Source organism: Alligator sinensis, unplaced genomic scaffold, assembly GCF_000455745.1.
Source record: "Alligator sinensis unplaced genomic scaffold, ASM45574v1 scaffold505_1, whole genome shotgun sequence".
Lineage (NCBI taxonomy): Eukaryota > Metazoa > Chordata > Crocodylia > Alligatoridae > Alligator > Alligator sinensis.
In genome coordinates this window covers 178,429-203,629 of record NW_005841940.1, presented here as the reverse complement: position 1 = coordinate 203,629, position 25,201 = coordinate 178,429, and the positions used below count along the sequence as shown (strand labels likewise).

Sequence of the window (25,201 nt, the reverse complement as noted above, 5' to 3'; positions counted from 1 at the left end):
TCCGATCCCTTGCTGCGTCCCCCTAATGAATTTGTAGGTGGCCACAAGATCACCTCTCAGCCTTCTCTTGTGGAGGCTGAAGAGGTCCAGGTCCCTCAGTCTCTCCTTATAGGGCTTGTCCTGTAAGCCTCTAACCATACGAGTGGTCTCCTCTAGACCGTCTTGAGTTGATCTGTCCTTCTTGAAGTGTGGCACCCAAAACTGGACACAGTACTCCAACTGCGGTTTGACCAATGCCACATAGAGGGGAAGTATCACCTCCTTGGATCTATTTGTCATGTATCTGCTGGTGCATGATAAAGTGCGGTTAGCTTTGCTGGTGATTTCATCACACTGACGACTCGTTCATTTTGGAGTCCACTATGACCTTCTGTGCTGCTGAGAGGGTCACTTCCCAGCCAGTAGGTGTGCACCCTAGGTGCAGCACTCTGCACTTGTCCTTGTTGTACTGCATCCTGTTGTGTACTGCCCTCTTTTCTAACCTGTCCAGGTCTGGTTGCAATCGTTCCCTGCCATCCGGAGTATGCACTTCACCCTACTGTTTAGTATCTCAAGGCATCCCAGGGTGCCGTGGCACCCAGGTTGAGAATCGCTGTTCTAGATTACTGCAGTTGGCTGCTGGAGTCCTCTCTCTGACCTTTTTCTAAGGGGGCGGGTTTAATTTGTTTTCCATGCCTAAGCCCGTCATGGGCAAGAGGGAAGAGGGGCACTATTTTCCTTTCTCCTAATGGGAACATCAGGGTATTTTAGCTAAGGCAGGAGTGCCACCTAGATTAGCCACATCTCCCTTTAAAATGTGCCAGGGACTATGGGGGTGACAGTAACCCAGGAAATTGGAATTGGTTTGGAGTTTATGGATCCTTGATAATTTCTAATGTTAGGAAATAAGTTCCACCAAGTATTTTGGAGGATGAACTGTGCTATTATAGGCACCAGAGTAGACGTGTGGATGTTCTACAGATAGGTTGCCTGAGCTTGAACACCTCTCTTTTGCTTTGCCAGGTCATTGTGTGGATTTGCCTGACACTGGGCTGTGCCAGGAGAGCATAACTCGTTGGTACTACAACCCCTTCACTCAGAAATGCAGCCGCTTCACCTATGGAGGTTGTGATGGCAACAAGAATAACTTTGAACATGAAGAAGATTGTATGAAATCGTGTGCTGGTGTCACAAGCCAGTGGTTCTGCTATGACACCGGCCAATTCTTTCAATACCCTCGGATGCAGCTCATCCGGGCCTGCTGACTTGAACACATCCAGTCCATCCAAGTGAATGCACCAAGACAGCGTCGATATGTTGGTAGGCTGGTGTCCCTCTGATGCCCATCTAAGAACCCATTAGGAGACTTATCTTGAGTCTTGTTCAGGAACACCGAGGCAAAAAACTCATTGAATAGCTCAGCCTTGTCCTCCCTCTCTGTCACTTATTGTTCAATAGGGGTCCTATGCTGCCTTGTGCCTTCCTTTAACTCCCTACATACCTAAAAAAAGACTTTTTGTTGTCTTTAATTTGTGTTGCAAGCCTGATGAGCCCAGCTCAAGAGCAACACAGCTGATTACAAGTTCCACAGATTCATATTTTGTCTGAGTTGGAGTCCAAATTTACAGCATGCTGCTTTGTTTTTTCTTGCTTTGCTTCCAGCCTCTGGATCAAAGCCACTTCATGTTGATCTGCACCCAATGCAACATGTTCCCTCCAGATTGGATGGGATTTTGTGCACTCCTCCCAGTTTTCTACATTGATGTTGAATGACTTCATATTATTTTTGCACATGTTGTGGTATCATCATAGAGGGTAACCCTGCTTACTAGAGCCATCTCAAATCTCGCTATACAAAATATTCTTGGGGATACAGTCTCCTCCCCTTCTCCTGATGTGGTCGGTCCATTGCAGCCTCCTCTTCTTGATAGTGGTTTCTAAGTGTCAGTCCTGCACACTCCAATATCTCTGGCATTTGGTGTTCTGTCTTCCCACTTTATTTTCAGGATCTTATGCAGACATCTCATGTGGAAGCTGTTCAGTCTCTTTATGTGTGTAGCATATGTAGTGCACATTTCTACAACCTACACCCCTGTAGCATATGTAGTGCACATCTCTGAACTGTACAGCAGAGATGAATAAGGAATAACTGATAGGAGTTATGGAGCTGTATAAGTATGTGTCTGCTCTTCCAGCAGGAGTAGCCTTTACACGAAGAGTCTTTAGTGACCAGGTGCTATAATAGCACCTACTGCAGACAGCTAGCTTGGGAGAGCTGATTGTGTCTGCTCCTTACTAGAGAATAAGTACATAGTAGTTGTGTTGTATGTCCATACCCATAGCATTTTCCTTTGGTTAATTTATTTCTGGTGAAGGAAAAAGAAAGATACATACCTTGTCTTGGGTAACTTGGAGGGATAACCAGTCTGAGAGTGGAAGAACTGACATTAAAAGGTTTTTGCAGAATTGTCTGAGTATAGGGTGGAGAGCAAGAACCCCTAAGTTCTTATCCCTGCTTTTCTCAAGGGCCATGGGTAATTCAGTTACCTATTTCCCCATCTGCAAAATGGTGATACTCTGTTGGCATAGTGTGAGAGGCATGACATATTGCATACTTGCTGCTGGGAAGTGGTGGGTGGTATTCTTTCCTATTCACTCCTGTTTCCCCCAAACCTCACCTGGCCTTTGAAAACTAGAGGGTAGGACAGGCAGGGAAGGAGAATTACCTCCCAGAGTGAGATAGAAAGTTCCTTTGATTTGGAGTGCTGGAAGAAAGTTCAGGTCAGGAATGATCTCTTTGTCAGTGCACAAGGGTCAAGGGAGTGTAAGAATGTGCTGTGGTTTGAGATGGTGCAGTATGGGATTACCTTAGTGTGTGGTAACAGTCATCCTGAAGAGGGGCCAGTTTTCTACTAAAGATCCATCCCAGTGATGCAGCAGCAGGCAGAGCTATGAAGAGGGGTTTCAGGTTCATATGGCAGAACTTGTATTTCAGTATTATACGGTATTTTGAGTGGGTGATTGAGAGTCAAGTGACCTACTTTCTATTCCCATCTGCCTTAGACTTGTCAGCTGACACAGGGTTAGTCCCCATCATCCTCTGTGTGTCTGTTCTACCTTTCTGAACTGAGGACAGTATTTCTTGGGTTACCAGGGGGTAGTGAAGGTTAGTATGTGAAGCCCTTTGAGATCCGTGGATGAAATGCAGGATATGGTTACAGAGCAGAGATCATTCTTGGGCATTCCACAGCTTCTCTACGCTGGGAGCTGCCCCGCAGCTCACTGGAAATGGGCTGGGTGCTAGCAGCCATTGTGTACACACTGTGAGAGATGACTGGTGGGGTATGGACTGTCACAGGATGCATTGGCATTGTGACTTCTTGAACTCTCTTTCCTAACTCTGTTTTAGAGATTGTTTTGAAGCTGCAGAGGAGGAGTTTCCGTAGTTGAGTTTACACATCTTTGGCAGTCCCTTCCCGTCATTTAGGAAGGCCCTGGCCTCCGAGTCCTTGAGCTGTAGCTTTCTGCAGTGAATCTGGATGGGAAAGTGCCCTGTGAGTTGGGAGAACTGATGTCTCTTCAAAGTAAAGGGAGATTTTCTTCCTTTAGCTTCAAGCAACTGTGATTTGTGCCTGTGATTCTTTCTCTTGGGGGGGGTACCCAGACTTTGTTCAACTGATGGTTACTTGCCATTGCCATAGAGCAGAGCACGTTCTAGTCATTCATATAATGACTGGAGAACAATCCATGAAGGTGGCAGAACCCAGTGTGTTGCTGTGTTTTCTGCTGTGTTTGCTGAGATAGGACTAAGCTTAAAAAGAAAAGTGAACAACTCGAAGGTGTCTTGTTTATTTCATAGGTGGGAACAGTTGGTGCTGGCTGACAAAGCATATGTGGTGCAAAAAAAGAGAGAGAGAAATTAGCACAATGGTCCTCAACCATTTTAGACTCCAGGCGCCGTTCAGAAAATGCCAGCTCTTAATTGTTACTCATTTTCTGACTAGAGAAAAATAATTGAGCCATTTGTCTGTTACAAAAAACTGAGAGCCCACAACAGGTCAGAATGTTTTTAACACTATTTGAAATCTCTGGATTTATCTTGTGAATCATGTTTGCATGCCTTGCAGTGCTAATATTGTGCAGCACCCCACAGCACCCTTGAAAGGGTCTCAAGGCACCCCAGGGTGCCACAATACCCTAGTTGAGAGTCCCTGAAATAGCAGCTAGATATTCGGCAAGGGAATTGAATTGGGCCTGAGCCCAGGCAAGAAGTTTCACTATTTCAAAGATGATCAAATGTTCTGGCCTGGAGGCAACAACATCTGAAAAGGATCCAGGACTGAAAGAGACCAAATACACTAAGTAATGTGGCCATCTCTCTCTCTCTTTTTTTTTTTTTTTTTTAGTCAAAACTGTGAGTTTTTCAGCACAGTAGGGATTACTGCTCCCAGGATTTCTTCGATGCTACTGGACTGGCTAAGGTGATGGTGTGAGCAGAATAAGTTAACTCTTGAAAACTTGGGAGTGGCTGCGTTTGTTTTTGTGGCCTTCCCCATCTCTTCTAGTAGCAGGAACAGAGAGAGAGCCCTCACAAGCTTTTCACTTCATTGTTCCATCAAGTTCACCTTTCTGTTCTTGCCAGGGGCCAGCCCTGGATATTCTGGGAGTGAGATCTGAACAGCAGAGAATTCAGTTGGTTTATTGTACAATTCACATCTAACCGTGGCTATGGAACATTCCTTCCTGCCTGAGTAAGTAATCATCCAACACCTGTGAGATTTAAGTACATTAGCCCCTTTTCAACGTTGGGGTTTTAAGGCCTTCAGAAACCTCGAGGGCAAATAGCATCTAGTTCCATCTGTTACATGCAAGAATGACAACAAAGCATTGTAAAACATCCCTGTGAGCTGTTCTGTTAGAAAATGTAAAGTGCTCAGTACAGAGGCAGGGTGGAGAGCTGTGGCTAACGCTCTTCATGCATTTCCTTCTTGCATGCATTGTCTGGTATCTCTTGTTGCACAAATTTGCTGTCTCTGCATCTTGCTTGAGTTTAAGTCTAGTCCTGCTTCCAAGGGTTGACTGAAACAGAAATGGAAAACTTTCGATGTTACTAGGAAAATCTTTTTGTGGTTTGCTTATATAGTTTGGCCTTTGGGTGGTTAAGTACTATGGATTTGAGTTGTGCTGACTGTGATCTCTGAGGCAGCTTGTAGCTTCTCTCAGCTTGCACACTGTCTGTAAACCTATGCCATTGTGCTCTGTGGGTCTGGTTAAGGTAGAGTTCATTACCTGTCCTGGAGGTGATGTGGATGGAACCCACGTTCCCAAGTGTCATACTTGTCACAACCCAATGATTTTGGTGCCTCGGCACGATGGAATTTTCCTGCCACATGAGAGTCTCTTGCACAGCAAAGGTTTTTGTTGCAACAGAAAAACCTCGGTGCAAGAGAGTTCCCGCCATTTGAATGCAAATTTGTGTCCCGCTATTGGCCAGTTCTAAATTATTCCTACGTGGCGGCTAGTAATTGGCTTGCTAGCCGTTTAAAATTTCGTGCGACTTCCGCCCAAGTCGGAGAACTTTGAGCACGCTGCAGAGTGCCTCTAAAGAGATCTGACTTGCGGCTGAGCTGATCGATAGACTGATCACCTATCGCGTCTTCTCCCCGTCGCCGAGCGCAATCCTCAATGTACCCTTTCCCCGCCGGCTTAATTTGTGGACAGATTAGCTGGCCTGAGCCTTGCCAGCTGGAACAACTCACATAGTTGTTCAAACGACCGGACCGTCTGCGTCGCGGCTACAAGCGGCGTAAGTAAAGTTTTTGCAACCATTAAGCTTTGTCTGCCTCTCCATTCACCAGCCCGCCCAGTGAACGAGTGATTTCGAAAATCACCTCAAGTCGGCTCCGGCCGTCCGAGACAATACTCTGTTGCCTCAGTGCCAGGGGGAGGGTGAATTGAGGAGCTGGTTCAAGAAGAGGAGTTGTGGCTCATAAGACTTCTGGCACACAGCCACAGTGTGAGCTGCCTATCTCCTGTAGAGTCCATGTGCGTACCCTTTGAAGGCTTCCTACTTGGGAGCAGCTAGCAAAGAGCTGACCTCTGGAGGTGCACACAATCTGTAGCACGTCCAGCGTGCTGCCAAATGTGTCATAAATATGCTGCAGCATGTGTCCTAAAATGTCAGTGTAAACTTAGAAGGAAGTGGTGGGGCCAGTTCCAGGAAAGCTGTTGCAATATCCTTATATTTTTCTCAGTGTCCTGAACAAATAGAGCTCTTTTCTCTGCGTATTGGAGAAATCCACTTAAATCATAAGGCTTATGTTCTGGGCTGTCTGAGCTGCTGCAGCATGCATAATTGACTGCTGCTCAGAGAGGTTGGGGTCAAAATCTGATGCCACTCATGTGCAGTACCTGTATTCACTGCAGAGGGGGTGTATGAGGTGAGTGGGGCAGCCTGACCCTGTTGGCTGTACAATGCATGCAGCCCTGTTGGCTCAGCCATGCCGTGATTTTGGGGCTCTGTCTCAGAACAAAATGACAGTGTCAGTTTAAATGGAAGAGCTGCCTGGAAGCAGTGGGGAGACCTCTAGGAGTATAAAGAGCTCATACAACTGCTTCTGCCTAGCTTTTGTCTCTACTATGGCTTGGGCAGATGCATATGGGGATTCAGGCAGAAGGGGCTGGAGGTTTCTTTGACCAGCAACCTTGTGTTTGTGAGCTGTGCATCAGCACATGGCTCCAAGTATTGGAGGGGGAAGGACTTTCCTCCAGTGGGATATTGGCCTGATCTGTGAATTGCAGGGACAGGGGGAGAAGGGAGAGGGAAGTGTGGGTTTCAGATTCTGCCCTTGGCTTTACTTTTTTAGAAATTGTTTCTAGGATGATGTAAAGGCAAAGGGGTGCTGGCTGCTAGCAAGGGTTGCCCATTATCACAGCTTCTTGTCCTGTGCAGTGAATGAACTACTGTTGGGAGTGCCATGAACTGTGTTGATCTGTTCCTGCAGCGTGGAATAGTGATGTGTGTACCTCCTGCTCTGGAGACTTTCTGAAGCCTTGCCTCGGTTGGCAGTTTCCTGCAATTCTTATATTCTTGGAGCACACATGCAGGCCTGTAAGGATGTGCTGCAGACATATTGCCTCACTTTTTCTAAAGGCCAGAGCTGGAAGGGTAAAGGCATCTCAGAAATGTCTGTGCACACCTCATTTCCCCTCAGCAGAGGCACATGAACAGGATGTCAGGATGCATTTGGTCTGTGGCATAATGTCTATGGCGTGCTGAGGTGCTCAGGGATGGACAGAACATTAGAACCTGAATGGAGCAGCCGTCTTTGGAGCGCTACCACAGGGTAGCTGTTGATGTTGGTTAACCTTGCTCAGGGCAGGTCTAGACAATATGGTGGTAACCATGCCCACAGCTGGTCTGTGCTGGTACTCCTAGTGCTGCTAGTACCAGTGGGACCTTAACTCATTTCTCTCTGAGCTAGTAGTTTTTTTCTTCATCTGGAAAATGGCTATGACAGTTGACTCCTGCTTCACAAGAGGATTGTGAGGCTTAATTCATTAATGTCTATGAACTACTTTTGCATTTTCAAGTGCCCTCTGAAAGAATCTCAGTGTATTATTAGTTAAGTGATGGAAACATTTAAAATAGCCTCATTCAAAGTGTCTTAAATAAAAAGTAAGCCAAAGCAGCCTTGCACTTTTTCTGCAGTGTGCAAATTGGTCAGGTATCTTAGGTTTCAGTCTTCATCTAACATACCCTTACTGCTGTTCAAGTATTGTTTTGGTTGTAGTCCTTGAGTTGCATTGCTTTCATAGAGTCCTGCTTGTAGTTTTTCATGCAAGCATACCATACCTTAAGAGCTAGTGCCTACACTTTCTCATGCCTGGGAGCTAACCACATGCATTCTCCTTCCTGTTTCCATTCACTTCATTTCTGTTTCTTTTCTTTGATTATTCTCTCCTTCTTTTCCCCAGGATAGGCCAGAGTGACACTCCTGACAGGCCTTCCTTTCTTGGTGCCCCCTCCTCTGCTCTTCCCTTCCTTCAGTTTTGATTTCTGCCTGGGCTTGGGCAGGCCTCTCCTCTTTGGTGGATTCAGAGAGGGAGGCTCCAGCATGTCTTTGTTGGATCAGCTCTTTTAGTGGGCTACAAGTGTTCCTTCTGAAAGGCTGCTTAATGGGATAAATATACCCAGGCTCCCCATTCCTCTGCACTTACTCACTATGTAAAACTGTTCTGCGGGGGATTGTATTACTGCTCTGAGCAGTCTCCCTTCAAATAAAAGCTCAGTTCATGTAATTTTGGCTCTGAGGGAGGCAAGATTCATTTGCATCTGATGAGAGGAGGGAGAGTTCCAAGGGTTGGATTCTGGGCTTTTAGTGGGGCAGAGTGTGTACAGAAAAGTGTCTTCAGCTCCTGAAGGCTTAGATTTTGGAGGGATGGCAAGACTATCTTGCAGGAGGTTAGCAAAAGTGCATGGATCTGAATGCAGGCCATATCTTTCAGGTACAAGGGTGACAGGGCTGTGGAAGAGCATATCACTGTGTCCCTGGAGGGCTAGAGACTCAGTTGCAATTGGTTTATGTGGACTGGCTAGTGACCATTACTTTAGTGTCTGTGTCCTGGTTTGTTTAGACCAAGGGTGTCAAGCATATGGCCCGTGGGCTGGATCCAGCTCAGGGAGCCCCATTATTCTGTCCCTTTTGTTGTGCTTGACCATCCCAGTGGGGCCAGATGAGTTTGACACCCCTGGTTTAGACCCATTCTGATGAATCTGGCACTCTTTAGTCCTGTTTGACAGGACACTTGGAGATCTCCACAACCTGTATCAGGTAGTTCCAAAAAATTCTGGAAAGAGCGTGGTGGGTGAGTCCTCATGCATTTAGATATGGAGAGAAGATGTGGCTGCAGCAGGGGGAGTTGCCCAGTATGCATTGTGCTGGGATGCCGGGGGCTTGGGAATCTCCTGTGGCCGTCTCAGGAGGAGACAGGTTTTGTGACTGAACACTGGAAGGATTTGGTCTGTGCTGGGGCTGATTGTAAAGTCCTGTATACAGCCTTGTTCTTGCTCAGTCTCCAGATGTCCAAGGAAGAAGCAGAGCTAAAGGAATCTAACAGCCTGATGGATCAGGATTCACAGATGTGGACTTCAGCTGTTGAAAAGTAAACAGTGGTATTTCCCAAGCATCTGGGGTATCTTTCTTTAGCTCCATTTCCATTCCTGCCCCATCAATAGACGATTAGAGGGCAGAGTTTATGCTTTAGACTAGCTCCTTTTTGATGTCCTGAGTGCTTATCTTATGGTGAAGAGAGACAAGCTGCTTGTAGAAATCCTAGGGAATCTTCTCTGGCACCAGCATTGTCATCTGTGGGATAATTAATGATGTAATGTGTCTGTAATGCTAACTTGCAGCCTGGGATTAGTGCTGTATGCTGTCAGGAGTGGAAAGGCTGGATACTTGGGGTGGAAGGAAGCATGTGCATGCTTTCTTCAATGGACTGTCCCTCTGGTGTGCTGTCTATTCTCTTCTCAGTTGATCCTCAGAGGAGCTTCTGTAACAAAGCTAGCAAGTGCCTGTTGGCTGAGAACTCAGTGGATGTGAGATTTGCAGTCATATTTGAACAAAATACTTTCTCCATGAACTCCTTTGCAGTTGGACATAGGGTTGGATTAGGCTGGAAATAGCATTAGGAGAATAAACTTGTAAAAATTTTATGTGCTGCTCAGCAATTGGGGAAGAGCCTGTGGCATGAGGACCAGGCTGGGGAGAAGGCCAGTTGCACATCGTATGCCATGCCATGGTGGAGGCTCTACCATGACTCCTTTTATTGTTGTATTCTGCTTGGCCTTCTCTCCTCTATCAAAAGCATAGGCTTTGGGGAGGGAAGGGGGACAAAGAGGAAATCCTGATGCCATAGGGAAGTTAGGACAGCATTTCTCAAACTATGGGGCGCAACCCAAAGTGGGTTGCAAGCATATATGAAAGGGTCGCAAGTAAATTTTAAAAATTGAAACCTCTTTAAAGGGAGAAAAATGTGGGAAACCGTGGCTTTTCCCTTGTAGACTTTCAGGGTCCAGCCTGCAAGGCCCACATACCCACCCCCTGCCTCACACACTGGGGGACTGGGGGAAGTTGGTTGGGAGTGAGGGGCACTGGGTCAAGACTGGCCATAGATGTTTACAGATGGGTCCTGGAACAAAAAAGGTTGAGAACCACTGTTTTAGGAGGCTTTGCTGAATCCATCTGCTGAAGGAGCCTGGGCAGAGCTGTTTGTTTCCTGGCATACATCTGTAAAAGGAGTCCCACAATAGCTACTCCTGTTCTCCATCGCTGTGCTCTGTTCTTCTTCTTTATGTCTCTACACCACATTTGACCATTTTATTACACCCTTATGCTTGTTTATTGTACTTTGCTATATCTTTCATTGTACATGTCTTGGAAAGGTCTTTGAAAAGATTATGAAGGATTATATCTGTGGGAGTCCAGCAGGAAAAATAATGCAGCAGGGAAACCAGCATGGATTTGTAGCAGGTAAATCATGCCTGACTGATCTGGTTTCGTTTTATGACAGGGTCACAAAATGCTCAGACACAGGAGTAGAGGTGCATGTCATTTTCTTGGATTTTAGCAAGGCCTTTGATATGGTATCTCATCCTATTCTCATAAATATCGTTCAGAACAGGATCAAGGCACTCAGCATGTATGGATCTCTCCTATGCAGGACACGCATACTTGGCAGAGGAGACGCTGAGAGTCAGAGCAGTGATTCGAATGGTTGAGGGGCTAACTCCTCACCTTGAGTTGGTGAGCTTATATCAAATATTACAAGTGCTCACTTTTGCTTTTGTCTTCATGATGTGTTTTTTGTATGAGAGGGTTCGCTTATGGGTGACTCCAGGGTAAAATGGATTTGGATAATGGGGTCCTGGACTACATAATGTTGAGCTGGCAGTTGGCCTCATGGTTTGTCAGATGGAAGGTACATACCTATGTTTTTGCTGGGTTGGTGCATAATTGGTTTTCAGTGTAGAATGAGGTTAGGCCAATTAGTGTCTCACTTGCGGATTTTTCAACATGGTCAAAGCCAGTGTTTTGGGCTGTTTTTTTGTGCTGTTCTGATATCTTAGTCTGGCATTTATGGCTTTCATCAGACAAACCTGGGGTGTGGGAAGCCTAGGCATTTGCCCTTGCGGCTGCTTGTAGAGCTGCTTCTGCCTGAGGATACTGCATTCTCAGGACAGCAAGTGCTGACATGCAGGGAATGGCAGGGGAAGCTGCATCAGAGTCCTTGGAATGCATGAGCTATTCTTCTGTCTGACATTGGGGTGTGCGTGTGCAAGTGCAGTGTAGGGGAGATAGGGCAGGAATGTACAGTGTCTAACTTTGCCTTGCTTCTGGAGATGATTAACACTTGCGGAGCTGTTTGGACTGGTAACAGACTTATGCTAAGAAGTACTCTATCTTTTTTGCCTATTTATAAGGCAAATCCTGTGGTGGGCCTGATTTCGCAATCCTTACTCTACCTGTCTCATTCTGTATAACTGACCCCGTGCTGCATGTACCACAGTTTGAGAACTGCTGTTCCCAACAGTTGAAATCACTGACAACATCGGCAGTTGCCAGGAACTACCTTGAGGCAATGCAGTCAGTATTAAGTGCCACCAGTTCGTAACAAACTCCACTGGCAGAGCTGCATGTGGGATTCAAAGATCAGAATAGCAGGGACACTGCAGCGCATAATTATTATTTATTGGCAATGTTTCATGATGGAAATGCCAGCTGAGGTCCTAGTGCTCAACTGCAACTGGGTGATGTTGTAATACCTGGTATCATGTCTTCGATAATTCGTTAAGTATCCCTCATATCAGAGGAAAACTGGTAGAGAATAACTGCTTGAATGCGAGTGCTTTGCCCTCTGAAATCTGTGAGGCATGCACTCTGAGCTGAAGCTGGAGTCCATTTTAGGCTTGGTTTGATCAAGCTAGGGCTCCTCGTTTTTCCCATCTGATTTGCTACAGGAAAGTTAGTTAGGTTGCTGTTTGCTTCTAGCTTATGAGCTGGCTCAGCACGTACTTTTGGCCAAGGTCATCAGTCAACTGTCTAGTGGCCTTGGGGAGAGAATCCGTGTGTGTAGAGAGCAAGGTATAACCTTGTAAAGCAGTCTCAAGCTTGAGTGCTGGGGCTGCCTAGTTGTCTTTCATCTATAAAAATTGATTCAGTACTTTACAAGCTGTGAGAGTGGAGTGATGTGGGTGGAGGGTAGAGTTGGCACAGATCAGTATCATTTTGGTAGGTTCCCCCTTTTCTACACATCCTGTGTGACAGCAGTGCTAGTACTAAGAGATCTGACTTCAGGAGAGTAAAAATGGAAGTCCCGATGTTAGAGGGCAGCAGCTATAGTTTTCTTTGTGGTTCTCATGCTTCTGTTTAGTAACTAGTAAGTGGACAGTGTTGATTCACTGCATTTGCCCCCAGGTCTCTTGTGCAGTGAATCTGTGGGAGTTTGGTTTGCAAGGCACCTTACATTTGTCTCCTCTTTTCTTGAGAAGCGAGAGCCTGCCCTCCTTTTTGTTTCCTGTGAAAGGGTGTTCCAGTGAGGACGCAGTAAACTGATATTCTAGTATTATATTGTACCGATCCAGTTACTACAAGAGTGCCAAAACCATTCCCTGGAAGGAAGCCTCTGATCCCTTTTGACCTTGGACGGTTTCTATCTGCTAAAGCTCTACTTCTACCCTAGAAATTCTCCAACAGGGAATGTTAAAATCAAAAGTCAGACTGTAACATTATTGCTATGTGTGCTGTAATTACTGACATTTCAGGTTGAGGTTGCAGTCCTAGCAATTCAACAGTGTGCGCTGGATCATGGGTGCAGGCTTTTGCAGGGTTAGCTGTTGCAATGTAAGTGGGCTTGACAGAGGTCAGTGCGTGAGCTGGCGGTAAGGGCAGATTCCTGGCTCTTTGGAACTGAACAAGTGGAGAGCTATGTTGCTGCCAAGTTAGCAAATGCTCTATCAAGTTCCACCTTGCTGTGAGTGTAGAGATGTAATGATGCCCTCTCTTGGCCAGCAGTGGTATAAAGTATCGGCATCCATTAACATGTTGAAATTATTTAGTGAAGATGTTTTATCCTTGCCTCACTTGTGCTGTCTGTTCTAGGAGAGGATGCCGGGGGCACAAAGAAGGGAACCCCTTCATTAACCAAGAAATCAGTTGAAGCTTTTAACATCCTTAGGAGCAGCCTGTGTGGTGGGCTACTACTTCTCATGATGTTGTCCCAAAGTCTGGCACAGTGTGGCAAGCTATGACTACCTGGGCCCTGTTATCTCTTTGGGAGTTAGTGTGAGATCTGGGTCAGTTTTCCCTTCAAAGCATAAGTTTGGCTGTTTTTCTGTGTCATTGAGAGAGGGGCATGTTTGTCTCAGCTGGACATAAACCTCAGGAGGCATAAAGTGTTTTTGAGCACTTTGGTGGTGAAAGAAACTGTAGACAAAAAAAAGAAAGATTGAATAATTTCCTTTGTTGATAGCGGGATTTTTGATGTACTCCTGAAGTTAGCATATGGACTGAGCATTGCTCTTGTGCTGATTGTTACAATGAGTCCTGGGTGGCGATCTCTCTGCTCTGTAGAGGGCAGATAAACTTCCCTGTCTTAGTTTCCCAATGTGTACAGACTTTAGGGGATGCGTAACTGCTTCCAGATCACTTTTGAAGCTGAAGCACAATTTGTCACCAGCCCTTAGTCTCTGGTTGAGTAACTGTGAGTGATTCCCCCTCCAGTCCTTCTCCCCTCCTCCTTCAGCTTCCTGTTTCTCAGCTCTGCAGTGTTTGCTCAAGTCAGGAAGAGGGAGGTTATGGGAGGAGGTGGGGGGGGGGGGGGGGGGGGGGGAGTTAATCATTAAAGTGTAATGTCTGCTTCTTAACCCTTTCACAGGCTGAGTAGAGTGGTCATGTCCAGATTCCCCGCCCCACACGTGCACAAATGCACAGGACTAAACAGGTTCACTGAGCCAGTTTCACTTAGTTTTATGAAATAAGAGAAATTGGCAGAAATTGCCCAGCCTCTCGTTGATGGGTGAGAAAGCTATGCAGAGTTATTTCTGTGATAAGGAAGGGGGGTTACTTGTGCTTGTCCCTTAGTAGGAGAAAAGCAGTGGAATATAGATGTATTCACATTGCCATGGACAGGAGTCTTGCTTCTTTGCAGCCCTGAGACTGAAAATCCTATGGTTTGAGTCTTCATGGTTTTCTTGCTTTCTGGTGGAGCTTGATTTGCTTTAGTCACTGGTAGGGAGAAGTGCATGTATGAAAGAGCCGCACCTTCTTTGATAGCACTGGTACAGGAAATTGTGTACATGGAACCACATCATCATAGGACTTGCCTGGTCAGAGCAACTGCAGATCCTCAGCGGCTCCCCGCGGTATGTCCTGAGTTCTGGAGTCCACCAGCTGTTCTTTTGTTTAAAAAAAAAAAGTTGAACTGATGACTTATCAGCTGTGGAAGGACTTTCTCTGGGTAATCTGTTTCTGGGATATTTTGGTCACTGCATGAAGATGATTGTGGTTTGGATGATTTGGAGCATCTTTTGGGCTAAACGCAAGGTGTAGAACTAATTTAATGCAACACCCTCTCTGCCAGGGCACTGTTCTGTTCTGGCAGAACGAGGTACTTTTAATGCTTTAACTTTGATCCATGGCGGGGAAGTGCTCTTGGGGAATGGGGAAGCTGCACCTTCCATGTCTGTGTGCATGTTGCAATGCTGTTATCCTTTAGAGTCTATTTGAGCCTTTGCTACACCTTCAAGGGTAGCTGAATGTGTTTGGCTGGTGTGAGCAGCTCAATTTAGCAAGTGGTTTCTGAGGAGGCAAGTGACTTCCGTGCCTAAGGGCAGTAGAGCGTCACTGAAGTGCCTTGTCACTGCTGTTTGAGGCCAGCCTGTGGCTTGAAGATGTGCTGTGACTCTCAAAGCTGTGCTTTGTCTGAGTTCTAGCAATCTAGCTGTATTTTTCATGTAGCTTGCAGGAGGAAGGCAGTTAAAGGAACTTCTAGAGGCAGCCGCATCTTTTAATCTTACATGAGTGGTGTTACAGAGCTGGACTCTGGTAGCAGCCCCTATCTCTGAGCTGTCCTGCCCGTCTTGAATGATGTTCTGGTAATGAAGGATGCATCTGACCCTAGCAGACTAGCTCCTCTTTTTTCTAATAGTTTTGAAGAGGTGTACACTGGAGTCGGCCGCTCCTCTGCAGGGTTGGTCACCCAGCCGGCGAGGCTTTGATTAGAAAACAAGTACAGCCCAGACCTGCAGTAGCCCCTGGACTTTCTATTATTGGGGAAGGATTTCAGCAGGCCCTTGGGAGAGATCACAGGACAGGAGGCCCAGAACAAGTTGGGATGTGTCTGTGAGTCAGAGTGAGAAGCAGAACCATTGGCCTGGGTAGGGCAGAGTGTAAGAGAGCTGGAGTGATGGCAGTGCTTTTTCTCATCTCATCTCAGCGATGAAAGGGAATATCTTTCTCCAGTCTGGTGGTTCTTGAGAAGGGTATAAGCCTCCTCTGCTGTGCTTCCCTCTGTTTAGCATGCATGCTAGTGTGTGTGTTTCTGACTGATGGAGGTTTTTTCTTGCCTTCAGGAATTTGTGAGCAGTCTCCACCCAGTGAGTTGAGAATTGTTTCCAGGAGATGAAATTGCATTTACCTGGCAGGCACTGGAATCCAGTTAACTGTTTGTGCGGTTTGCTCTGTGCTGAGTGAGGAATTTTTTTGTCAGGGGGAGGCTGAGCACAAATGCTTGCTGCTGCCCTGATTGAAACTTAAGTCTCTATTATGCCAGCTTGAGCTCCGGAGAAAAACCCCTCCAGAGATCTTGTTTCCTGCAGAAAGCAGCACTTGCGGCCACATTTAATGATTTCATGATAATATGCAGCCTTTAATTTGTCGGTGTAAATACCCTGACATGAGGCTTTCTCTGGGCAGGTTTCTTCTGGGTTTCACCACTGCAAAACGCATTGAGATCGAAGGCTTCTGGCTGTTCACAGTTGGGACAAATTCCTAGAACGAGAGGTTTTTTTCTGGCTTCTTTGGGACCTCTTGGTGTTTCCTTTAGCAGAAGTTTTTTTTATTAACCCGTTCAGTACTGGGCTTTAGAAAATGGCATCTTTATCCCAGGAGTGCTTTTCAGGGCATACAACTAATTACCCACAGGAACTGCAATGAAAAAAATCTCAGAACAAGAGAGCAAAAACACAGCTGGACTGTATGTAGCCACGACTAAGAGGCTGTTCATATTTTGTCTCTGCAGATGCCTTGCTAGCGGACCTGGAGTCCACCACCTCACATATCTCCAAACGGCCAGTGTTCCTGTCAGAGGAGACCCCTTATTCCTACCCAACTGGAAACCATACGTACCAGGAGATTACAGTGCCACCCCCTGTACCACCACCTCCTTCTAGTGAGGCCCTGAATGGGACTGTGATTGACCCTTTAGACCAGTGGCAACCCACTACCTCCAGATATATCCACCAGCAGGTAAGTGTATATGTGCTGCAGGGAGGGTATGGGAGCCTGCATCTGTGGCTTGGGTGTATCTAGGGTGATGGAATGTGTGAGGAAGGGAAAGAGGTTTAGGAAGTGAGGAAGAGTTTGGGTGTCCTCCAGACAGGAATAGAGTAGAGATGGGAGAAGTCTGGATACCCAGCAAGATGGTACAGCCGTGGGAGGAGAAAGCCTAGGCACCCGGTATTCTGCATCAATGATAAAATACCAGTTGAAGCCCTGTCATCATCAGTGTTTTGGCAAAAACCCTATGATTTTGGCAAAAACCCTATTCTAGTACAATGTGACTAGAATTAAATCATCCACCTTGCAGCCTGTGAAAAGCAGGTTGGGGGGTGTCTGGCTCAGACATAATTCTTAGGCAAGGCTAGAATGAGCATGAGACATTTGCTGGGTTAGTTGAGGTGGTGGGGGCTGGGGCTGATATGTCATGGAGCTGATTGTTGTTGGTCTCTGTACTGAGCTCGTAGCATGTGACTTCACTGCTGTGTATGCGCTTATATTGGAGGCTGAAAATGCTGAACTAGTCTTATTTCCACAGCCTCAGTCCCAGTCTCCTGTGTACAGCTCTGCTGTCAAAAGCTCCAGTGCCTCTGTTCCCAGAGAGAGCATCAGCTCTCCTTCCTCCCGTGCCAGTGAAGAGGAACACGTCTACAGGTACCCTTTCCCTTCTAGTAGACAAGAAGTCTAAATCATGGGATGGGGTGTTTGAAATAGTCAGAGTGGTGACACTGCTTCCAGTTGTAAGCAGTGATATAAATACTGAATGCCTGATGCATGTCTTACCCTAATTTGGCTTAACTGTTCAGGACTCCCTGGATTCAATTACTTCTTTTTCATGGGGTTATTGGATTTAGCCTTTTTTCAAATGTAGCACAATGGCAAAACTTGTTAAAAAAAAAAAAAAAAAAATGTAAGGAGAGGGGGGGAAAGGGCTTAATCCTTCCATAGACAGTGTACAAGGTAACGTGATTCATTGGGGCAGAGCTCTGGACTAGGATTTGGGAGACTTGGGTTTTATTCCAGGCTGCGCCAGCAATTTGCTATCTGGCTTTGGCTGAGTCAGCTATACTGTATCTGTTTTCTCAGCTGTAAAATGGAGGTAATCCATAAAGCAAAACTGGACCTGCTTAGAGCTCTGTGGATGAAAAGTTCTAGAAAAATGCCAAGAATGGTTTCTCATTTTTGTGTTAAGCATCCCAGTGGCAGTTTGTTAGACGTAGCTAGAAGTTAGGTCTAGGGAACGATTGATGGAAATGGTCCCATTACCTGTGAACTGGCATGATATGAAGTGATTTGATTTTTCAAATGAACTTGAAAGAAAGAAGAGTCTGACTGGTTATGGCAGCATTTTAAATTTCTGCTCAGAGAAGTCAGAACTATTTAGCTATATTGTTGTACCCGCATACACATTCTCCTCTTGCATTTGGAGACTGTGGAGAGGGAGCAAAGTTGGAGTGACAGTCATTTTTATTGGTTTGCTTGCTGCTGTACTTTTAGGCTGCGTCCACACATGTGTGGATGTTTGGTTCCCAGGGGACATCTAGCAGTGGTGTACCTTGTGCCACCTGGGGAATGTCTGTGCCACACGCCCTCTGATGCATAGCTACTTATCCCAGGTGGGGTAGGAGAGGCTTACCTGGGGTCCTGAGGTCCTCCTGGGGCTGCAGCAGCAGCGGTTCTGCCACTCAGAGTCTGGCTGGCAGCCGCAGTATGGCTCTGGCTGGCCATGCTTTGGTTTTGAGTGGTGCGTGCTGCCCCTGTGTGTGCTGCTCCGCTTTTGTTTTCCATGGGTTTTTTTGACCCCTGGATATTAAAGCACCCACAGTGTCACGTGTATTCAGCGTCCCACGCTTCAAAGTGGCAGCAGGGTTGCTTTAACCAAAGCTTGTTCAACCACTTTGAAATGTGGGGACACAGAATAGATGTGATACAGAGGCTGCTGGAGTGCACTAATTAGCACGTTTCAGCAGACTCACAGTACACTCAGTTAATCGAGTCTACTCTGATGTGTGCTAATCAGAGCAGAGCTTTGTCATATGTATAAGTGCCCATACTGTCTCTTTCCCAAGTTACTGTAATTTGCTCCCAGCAGCTCCCCTGTGCTGGAGACTCCATCTTCTCTCTAGGATTTTTAAGCTGCTGCAGTGGTGGCTGGGTGACTATTCCAGCTGGGTTGGTTTGTTCTTTTGATCAGGACAGAAGTTGTAATTCTGGTGGAGGGTACTAATAGGGACACCCAGGCGTTGCCCAGCTGAAGCAGAAATCACAGTATGCCAGGACCCTGAGGGCTGCACACAAATGGCTTGAACTGGAGCAGAACTTAACCTCTTCTTTTCTTCTAATATGGGGGGTATGGCAAGACCTGCTGGTCCCAGCATGACAGCCTGGCTGCTTGGATCCAGCTCTGCCTGCTGATGCTATAATATCCATGGGCTTGACTTCAGATTCCTACCTACTGGCTCAGTCATGGAGCTTTACAGTTGTCATTTGTACTGCAGGCTTCATAATCCTAGAGCCAGTAATGTATTAACAGTCTGAGACAGGAGGGAGACAGCCTGGGGCTCCTGAGTTCAGATGTAAAACTAATTTGTGTTGTGACATTGAACAAGTCCCTTCCCTGTGTGCTTCAGTTTTTCCTGTCTGTAAAACGAAGCTAAGCTTATTTCCCACCTCCCAGTGTTGTGAGGGTTACTGTCCACCACACCCTGAGTATGGGAGGGAAGTAAGCTAGAGAGTGATGTGTAAGGGGTGGGGCATCACTAAGTATTAACCAAAATAAATGTAATAGTCAATTTTATATATTAAATAAACTTTAAATGAACATTCATTTAGTGAAGCATTAAACAGTTTTCATAGTCTCATAAATAGATTTGTGCTTTCCAGGATAATAGGTTTTGGAAGTGTAAAAAAAGATCTTGCAGGAGGGTTTTCGCTGCCACATAGCCTTCTGTATGCTACTGTTCACTTGGTCATTAGCAGGGATCCTGGTTTTCTCCATTAAAAATCCAAAAATCTTTGATTAAACCCCCCCAAATCCATGTTTTTTCCGCGATTAAAATGAAACACCACTATATATATAGGAATCAATTGAACATAATGTTTTATTAATACATTTACAATTTTAAAGCAATTTAGAAGCCAGCATTGCCTCAATCATTATAATAAAATACATTCTACATACCTGTATATATTGGCGTTTTGATTTTTTTTTGCCATGGAAAATCAGAGCTCTCTACCCCCTTTTGCTCACCAGGATGTGGGTCCAACTACAGCTGTCCCCACTGCTGCTTTGTGGTGCTGAGCAGCCCTGATATGCTGGTGCCCTGCCCTTGCCTGTTCCATTTCCCTTCACTCCCAACTCAGCCCCCCACTCCCCTCAGCCCTGCTGGTGCTCCTTACTTGTGACCAACAGTTCCCCCACCCCCAGGCCCCAGCCTCCCCTTCCCCACCCCAGACACACATGCACATGGTGCCCCCTGTCGCTGGTCACCCTCTTCCTGCTCTCCCCAGCCCCAAGCAGCCCCTTGCGGCTGCAACAACGCCAGCTGCAAGGAGAAACCCACAGTTTCCCAAGTTGTTCTCCTTTAAAGGGGGAAATCATGGAAAGGGGGGAAATCCATGGTTTTCTGCAGGAAACAGAAAACCTGGATTCCTGGTAATTAGGAAAGCAGAGATGCAGCCTGTTTTAGTAAGGTAGGGGGACTAATATCTTACTCTTGCTCTCTCGACTTCAGTTTTCCCAACAAACAGAAGTCTGCAGAACCATCTCCCACCATGACAAGCTCCTCACTGGGCAGCAACCTGTCAGAACTGGACCGACTGCTTCTGGAACTGAATGCGGTGCAGCACAATCCCCCTAGTAGTTTCCCAGCAGGTAGGAAGTGGTGACCCATTCATCAGTGTTATACCTGTAGATATCTGGATCCTGCACCTCACTGTAAATCCCCTTCTGACTTTCTTGCTCCCATGCTCTTTTCATCCTCCTTATTGGCCTCTCCATGTTGCACCTGCCTTTGATTTTGTTGTGAGAGAAGTAACTCCAGTTGTGGAGTCTAAATGACTTCCTTTGTTTTTTTTTCCTCTGTAAGATGAAACCAACAGGAGTTCCTCACTGCCTAGTGTGACTGGACCTCACTATGTCACCCCTGAAACCAGTAGCTCTTTGGTAGTGAAGGCAGCACCTCCCACAAAAGAGAAGCCAAAGCGGAATGGAGGGCGAGGTATTGAGGATGTGCGTCCCAGTGTGGAGAGCCTTTTGGATGAACTGGAAAGCTCTGTGCCAACTCCAGTGTGAGTAGTGACCCTGCTTGTGCTCATGTGGGTGAGATTTGGAACTGGAGCAGAATGGGGATAACTGTTTAGTGACAGCAGAGTAGAGTGTGCAGTGCTAGCCTGGGACAATGATCTCTTCTTTGAAGAGGGAAGATTTGCTGTCTCCAAACTGGGGAAAGTCCAGGAGGAAGACGACTGCTGTGGCTGTGTCTGCTTTTGTTGTTAGGTTTCCATTTACTGCAGCTGTTGTTTGTCAAAAACTGCTAATGTTGGAAAAATAAATAATTGTTCATGGGTTATTTGACCATTAGAGGCACATATTCAATCAAGGCCAGGAGCTGATTGAAAATTGTCTTCCTTGACAAATAAAATAGTCCAGTTCATCCTAGTCCAGGTCCTAAAGGTTGAGCGCCCACATTGCAGACAGATACTAATTGGCACCTTTGGCAGTCACAGCCTGACAATTCTGTGGCAACCTGTTTCCTGAGGTGGGAGGTCTTTCTGGGCTGGGGCATGCTGAGAGTAGGGAGGGGAATGTGGAGGAAATTGGCCTGATGCTGTTCTAGAGATTAAATGGAAAATATCAGTAACTGAGGGTGTCAGTCAGGGATTTCTCACCAGTGTCACTTTAAGGTTTGTCATGTTTTGCTTTGTCAGCCCTGCAATCACTGTGAACCAGGGTGAGATGACCAGCCCACAGCGGGTCACCTCCAGCCAGCAGCAAACTCGCATATCTGCTTCTTCAGCCACACGAGAACTGGATGAGTTGATGGCATCCCTCTCTGATTTCAAGGTAGCCACATGTAGTAACTTTGCCTTCTGCTATTCTCCACCACCTTGTCTGTTAGCCATTTCTTCTGAGAACCTCACATTCACCAGATAACCAGTGCTCCATTTCCTCCTTGCCCTAGTCAACTCCCTGTTGCGTATTTGAGGTGTCAAAGTGCTGCTGAAGGTGTTATCAAATGTTATCAGTGGGATGACATCTTGTCTCTCAACAGTGTAGTCTTGGTGACTTAATGTTTCCTTTCTGCAGATCTGTTAGGGTTTGCAAAGATGGTGAGCACAGATATTTTTCAGTACAGCGTGATGTATTTGGTGTTCTGCAATTTGAGGGGAATCCATTCCCTATCTACTTACTAGCAAAGATCTTACCCGCACATTCTGTTAAGGGTGGTAACACTCTTTTGTGATGGATTTTAGTTGTGTTTTTTTTGGCACTCAGGGTTTCATGGCAAGCAGCAGGAAGATTTAAGGGCTGTAATCTTTAAAAAAGAAAATCTCCTGCTATTCAGGTAAAAGTGGAATTGATGTCTAAGCCTCTTGAGCATTTCTCATCCACCTGTCCCTGTTGGAACACATTCTGAAACGAAACTATCGCTGTGGATTAGACCTGTAGTTTATCTGCTTCCATGGCCAGTACCGTGTGCTTCAGAGGAAAGCTGCAGAAAACTATAATGAACAAGTAAAGGAATAACCTGCTGATAGGGGATGTTAGCAGATGCCTCATGACCTGAGGCATGAGGGTTTTATTTCTCTTTAGATTTCACACAAATTATATATGTGGATATTCTCATCCACACACATTTGCAATCCTTATTCCTTACAATTTATAAGTTACTGTGAGTTCCTGGCTACAAGATATTACTTAAACCACGAGCAGAGCAAAATTTAAGATTCCCCTTTATTAATTGTGATGTTTGCTTTTTTGATTGCACCAAGGCTTTCTCCTGTATTGAGGAAGGGAAAAGCCGAAGCACCTGGTTGACCTTCTTTGTACTATTCCTTGTGTTGCATGCCTCTTGCTGTCTCCATTTCAATCCCCTTTCTTATCTTGGAAAGTTCCAACTCCTTCAGGCTTCTGATGTTGTTGTCAGCTGTCTTGAAACTGTATTCCTGCCTTTGTATTGTTAGATAGGTAACCAGACCTGAAGAGAATATTCCAGGAGAAGAGGGTACTATGCATAGATATAATGACATATTTTTAATATAGTCTTCCTTATGCACCCTAAAATCTTCATTTTGGCTGCTTGCAGTGCATTGGGTTGAGGCTTTTGTTAAGAGATCCATAACATTGCCCAAATCTCTTGAGTAGTTGCAATTAATTTAGATCCCAGGTAATATGTGTTTTGTACTTTAAATTGAAAGGAATAATTTACATCATTTTGTCTTTGTCAGTACCAAATTTACTCTCCCACTATAGGGCCCATTCTCTTAATCCTGTTAGGATCCTGGTGAAGTTGCTCACAGTCTTCTCAGGTTTTGACTAACTTGTGTTATTGTCAAGTTGGCACCTCAGTATTCAGCTTCTTTCTTTAAGTTATTAGTCCCAGGCCCAGTCCAGGGCTTGGGATGCATTGCTATTAACTTTTTGCTGCGTTTAAAATCAGCAGTTTAATGTCAACTGTCTTTTTCCATGCGGCTGAGGAAGAAAAGTATTTCCTCTTGTATTGATGTCTTTTAGTTTTTAAGGAAAAAATTGAAGTCAGGGATGGGGATAGGAAAGAAGCAGCAGGACAAAATATTTGTCAGGATATGTCCATAGCATTTTTGTTTATATTCAGGGAACAAAACTTCATGTTGTCTGTTAGCAGCAGGCAGGTATTCAGAGGTGATTTTTTGTGACCAAGAAACCTCCTCGTGCAACATAAATATCTCGGTCTACCATGTCTCTTCTACGGAACAGGCATGTGGAGTATGGCATCTGTAAGCCGAGGCTCTGTATTGTTTGCAGTCTCTGGAAAGGCAATTAAACAGGTATCAAAGGTAGTGAACACTGCATGAAAGGAGGGAGTTGAGCTTTGGTCAGAATGTCTGATTCCCAGAATGTTGTGCCCTTTTGGTTGTTTCATAGCTGCTGCACTGGATGAAGTGTGGGAGCACACTGGAAAGTTTGAGTTGGGCATCTGGGTTCCTGAAGTCATGCTGTTACCTTTCTGTGAGATGCTGGTGGACCTAACTGAGTCTCTAAATTTTACTTCTTTAGTGACATCAAGAATACGCAAGCATTTTGGAATTTGTCAGAGGACAGGGCAGGATGACTCCTTATAGACTAACCTGTTCAGAGAGTCATTAAGGGGCCAGCCTGCCCTGCCTCCATACTAACTTCAGACTAACGTGACTAACTACCTCTCTCAACTCAATTCAGTGTTTGTCATGGTCTCTTTTTACCTTTTATTGCAATCACCCCCTGTACTTTCGCTTTTCTTTCCTTTCTTAGTTGTCTCACTTTGCCCTTTCCATTCCCTTCTTGTTTTTGACCCCTCAGGTCCGCTTCCACGTACCAGCTCAGTTCCAAAGTAGAATTGGGAGGTTCTTCATCCTGGTTCATATTGCTTGTACTACGAGCAGGGTGGGAGCAAAGCTTTGAATACAAGATGGTTGATACCCTGCTCTTTGTATGTTACAACTGTGAAAAGTGAAAGGCTTTCATTACTTTGAATATCCAGAGAAGAGTAGAAAGGAAGTGCTAAGAAGGTTAATCAGAGCCAAGAGGGCAAAGTCCAGGCAGAAAATGTATTGGGCTGGGGTGTGTGTGGGAGGGGTTGCAGGGAAGGATATTTGCTTTTGAGTTTAATTTTCCTCAAACCATACAGTATATAGGTGCTCTTGCAGGTTGATGCATTAACTTTTCTCATGTGTTGCTCACTTAATGACATGCTTGGTTTTTTTATTTGTAGAATCCATTTGATTTGGATAATGCAGCTTCTCAGTCAGCTGGCAGTGAGGTCACATAATGCGCTTGCGTCTTTCACCTTTAGCATCTTTGTGAAATAATGTCTTGCTGGTGTTTGTCTTGGTGTCTGGATTAACCAGTCTGCTGTTGTAACGCATCTCTTTAGACATTAAGTGCTGCTCTCCTTTTGTGGTTGGATTTTTAATGCGTTGGAAATACAACTGCTAGAGCAAAATAACAACATGTCCTTGCCTTGAAAATGACTGAATTTTAGAAAACTTGGGGATACACGCAGGTAATAATCTGAATAGCAGTTACTTTTACAGGGGCGCCTGTGCTTGGCAAGCCAGGTGCTATTTAAGGAAGAATGAATATGGAAAAACTCCCTCTGTGCTTAATAGTAATGAATAGATTGCACTTTTAAATAGCATCTATCATTTCAAGTTACTTGTGGACTTTACCAGCTCTTTCTCAGAGGAGTGCCCTGTCACCAGTTATTAACACCACCTTCTACTGCCCTTGGGAGATCTCTCTGAGAAAATCCAATTTGGATGCTTACTAGATGCAGTCCTGCTTAGTTTGTGCAGTGTGATATCATGAGCAAATCCCATGAGTATAGGGATGCTTCCAAGATGTGGGTTAAGTTCAGGCTTATGTGGCTGTAGATGGGGACCACAAGATCTAGCTTTAGTTGAAATCTGTGACAGACTTTTAT

General features: G+C 45.5%; 1 protein-coding gene across 1 annotated transcript in view; it reads left to right on the top strand.

Moving 5' to 3' along the window:
• PXN (paxillin) overlaps nt 1–25,201 on the top strand; it is a 44,286-nt gene that overhangs the window by 5,594 nt on the left and 13,491 nt on the right. The window contains exons 3-8 of the mRNA XM_025199289.1: nt 1,003–1,146; nt 16,282–16,508; nt 17,077–17,192; nt 20,273–20,412; nt 20,627–20,828; nt 21,468–21,603. Of these exons, the coding sequence (XP_025055074.1) occupies nt 1,003–1,146; nt 16,282–16,508; nt 17,077–17,192; nt 20,273–20,412; nt 20,627–20,828; nt 21,468–21,603 (965 nt within the window). The remainder of the gene's footprint in view (nt 1–1,002; nt 1,147–16,281; nt 16,509–17,076; nt 17,193–20,272; nt 20,413–20,626; nt 20,829–21,467; nt 21,604–25,201) is intronic.